Source organism: Pezoporus wallicus, unplaced genomic scaffold (assembly GCF_028554395.1).
Source record: "Pezoporus wallicus isolate ANWC-B61680 ecotype Strahan unplaced genomic scaffold, APGP_CSIRO_Pwel_v1 contig_4722, whole genome shotgun sequence".
NCBI classification, from domain to species: Eukaryota; Metazoa; Chordata; class Aves; order Psittaciformes; family Psittacidae; genus Pezoporus; species Pezoporus wallicus.
The window spans coordinates 3690476-3698388 of record NW_026641840.1 but is presented as its reverse complement, the minus strand read 5'-3'; the positions used below and the strand labels follow the sequence as shown (position 1 = coordinate 3698388).

Genomic DNA, 7913 nt, shown 5'->3' with positions numbered 1-7913 from the left:
GAAGTAGGAGAAGGACACCTTCAACAGTTCTTGGTAAACTTGGTAAAACAGGTAGAAGAAATAAATGGCAGAGTGTTAGGGACCAGGGCCAGAGGTTTAGATTATCCTGTTCACCCTTTTAAGTCAGGAGATTGGTTTTTTTCATTAAGGATTTTGTAGGTGATCCCCTAGAAGAGGAGTGGATCATACCAGGTATTACTGACTACCTTTACAGCAGTAAAGATAAAGGAACAACCTGCTTGGATACATTATTCAAGAATAAAGAAGGCACCAGAACCAGAAAAACACCAGAACTGAGAAAAAGTATGGCACGTCGAGTCTTCAGCACCCACACATGTGAGACTGCATCGATCATAATCTGGACTTGTATAGTAATAGGTGTAGAAGCATGGAATCAAAATCTATATCTGAGATTGATACAAAGTGTTAAACAAGAGTGATTGTTGGATCTGTACTCAGCCACGTAAATCAGAAGAGAGACTGGGTATGCCTTTAATTGGCCTCCCTATCCCATTTAAGACAAATTGGAATAGATTAGATGTGGAAACAAGTGAAAATATTTCATGAGGTGGCACAGGAAAACATCTCATGGGGATTTGAGGAAATCTGGGAAAAAATAACATCAAGGGTACCCAATCTCTCCTGGTTGAGACAGTTGTTTTTAACCATATTGGTAATAATAGGAATAGTTTTGATTACGTGTATTAAAGGTCCAATGCTCCTTTAGGTGTTGCAAACAATCCATGATGAACTATGAAGAATGGAAGAGAAACAAAATTAAGTATCAAGCAGAAAAAGGGAAATACTTCAGGAAACTTTGAATAAGAAGGAAATAACTCAGTTGCAAAAGAATTTTCAATAGGACAAGAAAATGGGGGGATTAAAGAATGGGGTTGATTGAAGAATGGGGCTGTAAATAAGTAACTTCAAGGACCTTAGCCTTTGTTAGCAACTGTAGAGAAAAGGAAATGACTAGGATCAGCTTTGCCAGAACCAGCCTGGTGGTTACTGATATGACAACGATCGTAAAACAAAGTGATGAAGAAATAACCACCAGGGGTCCCAAAGCCCACTACCACATTTTACTGCGCACGTGGGAGGGATTCTCCAGAAGTAGGATGTAATGTATGTGATCTAATGAATATGTCTGGTTAAGGACAATCTAATCACAGCCCGGTCGATGCTTGGATGAGACACACTAGGAGGAGCAATCCCCTGTGTCTCCTGACGCTGCAATAAAGAATTCCTGTTTGTCAGCTTCAACTTTGGTGGCAGGTTCCTGGAGATTTCTCCAAATCAATACGAATATAATGAGATAGCTCATTGACATGGGTCTAGCTGCATCTCCTTTCTCTTTATGGTTGCTGAATTCATCCCTCAGGTGTTTGATTTCTTGTGCTTAATTGTCTAAATGTAACATTCTATGGTTCTTCCATATAGCTATGCTGTATAAATATAACTATACCAATGTTTATTAACTTGCAGTCCCAAGAGTATTTGGGCCATTTATTGGACAAGCACCTCCTTAAGCGTCATTCATTTGAGGGGGGGGAAAAAAAAAGATAAAAAAAAAGGCCAAACCTATTGTAATGACTGCTAGAAAGAGGCAAGGCTGTATGGAGATGCCTCATCTGCTCAGCAGTGTCAGAGGCAGTTGTGCATACTCCTGTTAGCAAGTAGTTAGGCATGTAGCCTTTGACTCCAGTCTGCCACTGGAGACAGTCAGTTCAGAGGCTCAGATACTCACACACAGAAGGCACATCTTGGGAGAGTTTAATTAGTATCTTAAAGGCATTTTGAGCAGAGACTTTTATGCAACCCTTGTAAATCTAGCTTGAACAACATGCACATGTAGCCATACCACTTAACAGCTTGGTGTTTTATAATGATGAATTAGGAAGGTTTAGTTCTTTAAAGCACTTCACACTATTACATCACTTTTCAAATTCAGTGTCCACAGAATATGAGCATACATAATGGCTGTAACATTCCTTCTATTCTATTGTTCATAAATGTACTGTTCTCCTGGCTAACCTACCTTGCATACACCTCTTTAGAAATTGCTTTAAGGTAAAAATCTTAAATCTTAAACCAAAAGGTTTGATCTTGAATTTACTTAAGCCAAAAGAATGGTTATTGGTCAATTCTAAAGGACTTGGATAAGACCTAGACCTTAAAGCATTTTGTGTGTTTAACATGAATGGTTCCAACAATCACAGGGTGACTAAAAAAAAGAAACTGCGAAACTGCGTAGAGAAGCCCATGCTGCTGATAAAGTATTGAGGGGCTGCAGGATTCCAGCTGCTGCAGTCAGCAGCACTCAGCCCCATACCATCACTGGGATTTCATTCCCAGCCCTTCAAAAGCATTTAGAAGGGAGCTGTTGGACCCAGCAGGACAGACCTCAGCAGTGGCTGCTCTCCAGTATGGGACACTGCCACTGATGCACCATTCACATGGTGCAGGACTGTCATGGTTTAAACCCAGCCAGAGAATACAACCACTCACCACCTGCCAACCGATATCCAGCCTGACCCAAGCAGTGATCTAACCCTTCAGGGTAACTGCCCCCAGTTTATATACTGGGCATGACGTGCTGTGGTATGGAATACCTCTTTGGTCAGTTTGGGTCAGGTGCCCTGTCTCTGCTTCCTTCCAGCTTCCCCTCCTCCCTGGCAGAGCATGAGACTCAGAAAGTCCTTGGTCAGAGTAAACATTACTGAGCAGCAACTAAAAACATCGGTGTTATCAGCGCTGTTCCCAGGCTGAAAGTCCAAACCACAGCACTGCACCAGCTACTAAAGAGAAAAAATGACTGCTACTGCTGAATCCAGGACAGAACTAGATGGATGTAGGATTTTACAGCTGCTCAACAAAAGACCTACTCTGACCTGGAAAGCTGGTTATTAAAAATTTTGGTTTATTGATAGGATATTTTGATGATTCAAGTCAGCACCTGAAACATTCACCTGTTTCAAGGGAACTGTAGCTGTACATAGCAGGCTGCCAACAGTTTAGAAAAATAAAGAGTAGGAAGGGGTACTCCTTGGTATCCAGGACAGTTTCAAAAGGCAACTGTGAGTCAAAGGTTCAAATAAGATCTTTATTACAACACAGAGTTGATAGCATGTTTCCATATTTAAAAGAAAGTGTTTGGTCTCTTGGTGGTGAAACGTGGTTTGTGCTGGCGACGCAGAACTCTGTGTGGCAGAGGGAACTTGATTTTAGAATCCTGCAAGAAAATATTTTTGCATTAATTGAGATACTAGATGAACAACAGAAAATAATTCGTAATAAACAGCTAAGCTATATTCAACTGCCAACTTATGTACAGAAAACTAATGCACCCAGAGTAGATCTAGCTCAGAGAAGCTAACAGATGCCTTGATTTTGCAAATTTTGTAAAGAAACACCTGCTAAAGGCACATTTTTGGCACCATAATATGTATTTGGGTTAGTTTTACTTTCATTCAAGCAGTTCTAGAAACCATTATCAATAATATAACAAAATTGAAAACGTATGCACACAGGTGTTCCTTTGTTATCTGAGTTCCTATCCTTTGCTATTTGGTTCCTTTGCTATTTGAGTCAGCAAAGGAAACCTGTACCAGAGAACTCCCCCTCCCAGTCCAGTATTAGACCAGGACCCACCAGACACCATGATGTTACTTCACTTACATGGAACTGCTTCACTGCTGGTCTACGGCACTTGCTAGCAGCAATTTCCTCAACTTTCATGATCTGGATAGAGTGAGCACGGGCACGGTGACGGGCTCCCATATCGCGGTCTGTAACAAGAAAACTCATTCACCCATTTCAAAACTTAAGACATTTTCAGTTCAAAAATCTTACTACCATCTTTTCAAGAAATGTTTACAGTATCATCTGTAACTTTTAAAGTCACTTTTCTCCTAAGTTCTTTACTTAATCACACCGATTTTAGTATTTAAAGCAACAGCAGAAATATCAGAACCAACATGCAGCAGCCAACTGGAACTCAAAACCAAACTCCTCCAAGAAAGTGCCACCTTATTCCTCTTGCCTGATTTCAAGATGGTAGACATGTACAGAAGTAATCTACTATTTCCCTTTTTGCACAAGAAAACTGACTGAATCAGCACTGAAATATAATTACTGAAAAGACAGGTGAACTTAAAAAAAAACCAAACCATTCTCTTCCAAAGGCAGGTGCAAGTAAAGCTAGAATCTAAGGTTATCTTTACTTTTCTTGAAACTGACAAGTGATAGAAACATGAATTGATTATTAAGGCCATGTAATTAAGCTTTCAGAAGAGAAGAAAGCCATCTGTGCATGGGCTACCAGAAAATTCCTTTAGCAGTGCAAATCACTGTCTTTAAATCCTGATGTCCACAGCTAGTTTCACAAGATACACTTGTTGAAATACTATTGCACTTACAATGGTTCCAATGAACATCTAACATGCTTATTAAAAACTTACCTGTCAAAAGTATTCTTGAACATAAAAGTATCAAACTCATTGCAGACAAAATTAAGTTCTCAGGACTCTGAAGCAGTCCTTCAGTATGTTAATTAACAGGAATTATTGTGTAAGTTAATGTAGAACCTTAAATTTCACTTTCAACAGCACTTCAGCTTTTGAAAGGCGACAAGATACTTTTAATATGTGCACACATGACAAGAATATCATTATGAGTAACAATATTCTTTGGGTTTTTATGTGCATTCTGTTGTGTTCATAACACTTCTATAATACTTGAATCAACAGCATCACCTAAACAAATGGTCTGTCCCTCAATCACGTCACATCACAGACTGAAATAATGACAACCTTTAATTCTCCTTGAACTGAGGCAATGAGACCTTGGAGCAACACAGGGTTTTTTTACTTGCTCTCCAAAGGACAGATCGAATATGACAGCTGAAATATTGTCTCTGCAAGGCTTGGAAAGATACACAGCACTTAAAAGGTCACAAAACTCTGTCTGTACAGCAAAACTACTAGAATGTAGGAAGTCACACCAAGATGAAGCAGGAATATTTTCAGCAAAACTGTATAGACTGGTAACAAGTAAGATACCACATACATCATACAGACATCTATGCACTTCTCCAGGCACTCACCACTTTATTTTACCAGTGTTACAGTTATCTTACTATGGATAAAGTCAGCCCACCTTATGTCCAGTTTAAGACTTAATTTATTTTATTTAACTATTTTATACCTCAAACAGTTAGATGTACTTACAGCACTGGGTGACAGCACCAGCAGTGGTCAGATCCCGATACTCCCTGTACATGTTGTGAGTTCCGCTACGAGAATCATAGCGCAGCCAAATACCAAAATTCTTTACCCGCAAAGGGGACTTCTCATAAACCTGGAATTAAACATGAGCATAAACGCAGTTAGACACAGTACATCATCAGCATTTTGCAAGTTTGAATATTTTAGAGCTCTAAGGAAACCACTGTGCTATGTTTTATTGTAAAAAACAGCTATTTGCTCTTTCTCCACAGCCACATAACTATATTAAAGCCTCAGTAATTCAGAGTAAAGTTTTAATAATTCAGCACAGAGAGAAAAATACAGCTCTAAAACTCTAAACGATGTTTTTTTAAGTATCAAGGTAGAGGAGTGAAAGCACACAAATATCTACTTTCCAAGGATTATGAATGTGCATATGACTCTTATATTCCATAATGAAACAAGCACCAGAACCAGACGGCAGCACTGACTAGTAACACAGTTCATAACTCAAGTGTTGGGAAGTTTCAGTTCAGTTTACTAGGCATATACTGTTACTTTGAAAAAACTAATTTGTCACGCAGCTTCACAGCAACAGAAGGATTAAGTTCATTTCAATTTCACCCCCAATAACAGCACTTCATATAAATTCCTTCCACATATACCAGCTGAAATTCTTTACGTATCTCCCACTTTTTTGTGGTTTAAATCCCGCACCTGGCCGCAGTACACGATCTCTCCAGAAGACTTCTTCATCTTCTTCAGCTGAGAAACGAAGTACCAGAACCGGGACTTGGCGACAACATGGTTGGGAGCGAAGATGCGCATCCGGTAGAGAGGAGGAGTCGTGCACTTCGGCGTGGGCAGGCATCGCCCAACCACCTTGTACTCCCGCAGCTGGACGAACACGACAGACTGCGTGAACCCCTCCGCGCCGCCGGCCCCCGCCCCGCGTCGGCACCGCTGCCAACGCAGTGGAAGGGGAAGGGAAAGCCTAACGACCCAAGCAGATCGCCCCGCGGGCCCAGCCGTGCCCTCTGCCGATCACGGCCCCCTGCCCCGGGAGGCGCGGCCTCCCCACGCGTCTGGCTAGAGCAGCACCGCCGCCATGTTCGCCGCTCGCCTCCCTCGAAGGCCCGGCAGGGCGGTTAGGGCGCGCAGAACCCGCTCTCAAGTGCCACAAGCCCGAGCCGCCGCCCTCCCAACGGCAGCCTCAACCTCGGTCTCAGCCCCGCTGCCTGCCGTGCGCCCTGCGCCCCGGCCCTCGCTCACAGTGCCCGACGCCTTCATGGTGCTGCCTCCTCCGCGGCCCGCAGGAAAGGAAAGGCCGAAGGCGCCACCGCCTCCCGTCACCCGTTCGCCGGCAGTCCCGCCCCCGCCAGTCCTGCCCGCCCATTGGCTGGGTCGAGAGCGCCATTGGCGGAAGCAGCCGTCAGTCTCCGTTCAGGTTCCGGTCCGACGGAGACCGCGTGGTCCGGCCGCGCCCTTATGGCCCGCAGCCAGCGGGGCTTCTCGGCACCGTGGCCCGGCACGGTCTCGGTCCCCGTAGGAGGAGGCTCCGTTGAGCGTGGCGCTGTCTCCCGCCGTCCCTGACCACTTCGCTGCGGAGGACGTGGCAGGGAGGCGCCCGCAGGAGACAGCAGCCGGCACCGCGCTCCCGCCGGGACGGTAGCCAGGCATGGCCTCCCTTTCTCACCCGTGGGAGGCTGGGGTCGCTGATACAGGTAGGCTGCCCCTATGGGCGCGTGTGTGTCCCTCCCGCTGCGTTTGGAGCTGCTCCGTTTCATGGCTGGTCCGAGCGCTGCCTCCCCTGCGCACCGAGGCTGGGGACGGTTCCGCAGCAGGAAAAGACCTTTATGATGATCAAGTTCAAACCTTTACCCCAGGATGCCAAGACCACCACTTAAGCATGTCATTAAAGGCCACATCTACACGGTTTATTAACACTGGCAGGGATGGTGATTCCACCGCTTCCGTGGGAAGCCTATTCCAATACCTGATCACTCTCTGTCAGCATAAACTTCTAATATCCAATCTAAACCTCTGGCAGAGTGAGGCCATTGCCTCTTATCCTATCACTTGTTATTTAGAAGACCGACCACCACCTCACTACAACCTCCTTTCAGGTAGTTATAGAGAGTGATAAAGTCCCCTCTGAGTTTTCTCCAGACTAAACAGCCCCAGTTCCCTCAGCTGCTCCTCATAAGACTTGTTCTCCAGACCCTTCACCAGCTTCATTACCTTTCTCTGGACTCACTCCAGCACCTCAGTGTCCCTCTTGCATTGAGAGGTCCAGAACTGAACATTGTATTTGAGGTGCCGCCTCACCAGCGCTTAGTACAGGGGGATGATCTCTGCTCTGGCCCTGCTGGCTATGGCCAGGATACCGTTGACCTTCTTGGCTGCCTGGGCACAAGCTGGCTCATGTTCAGTGGCCATCAGTCAGCACCCTGAGGTCCTTTTATTTGCATTTAGCAATAGTGTTCTGATTCCACAGACACACACAACCCTAACCTCTCCCACCCTGCATAGATCGCTGTGCTGCAGAACATTATGAGTGGACACTGCTGTCACATCTGCCGATCCTCACTGACATCAGTGATCCTCACGATCCGCCTCCTCACTGACAGGCCCTTTCTCGTGAGAGCCACTGGGCAGGCCGCTCCCGTCTGGCGAGCTCGCACCGGA

At 44.8% G+C, this 7913-nt stretch overlaps 1 protein-coding gene and 1 non-coding gene across 2 annotated transcripts; both read right to left on the bottom strand.

Moving 5' to 3' along the window:
- Positions 1-3089: 3089 nt before the first annotated feature.
- On the bottom strand, positions 3090-6599 carry RPL18A (ribosomal protein L18a). Its single transcript, XM_057425577.1, has 5 exons — positions 6498-6599; positions 5943-6122; positions 5229-5358; positions 3679-3788; positions 3090-3232 (listed from the first exon to the last, which is right to left on the bottom strand). The coding sequence occupies exons 1-5, from the start codon at positions 6513-6515 to the stop codon at positions 3140-3142; spliced, it is 531 nt and encodes a 176-aa protein (XP_057281560.1). The 5' UTR covers positions 6516-6599; the 3' UTR covers positions 3090-3139.
- Positions 4576-4707, bottom strand: LOC130608025 (small nucleolar RNA SNORA68). Its single transcript, XR_008974436.1, has one exon. It is a non-coding gene; the product is annotated as a small nucleolar RNA SNORA68 (small nucleolar RNA).
- Positions 6600-7913: the final 1314 nt, after the last annotated feature.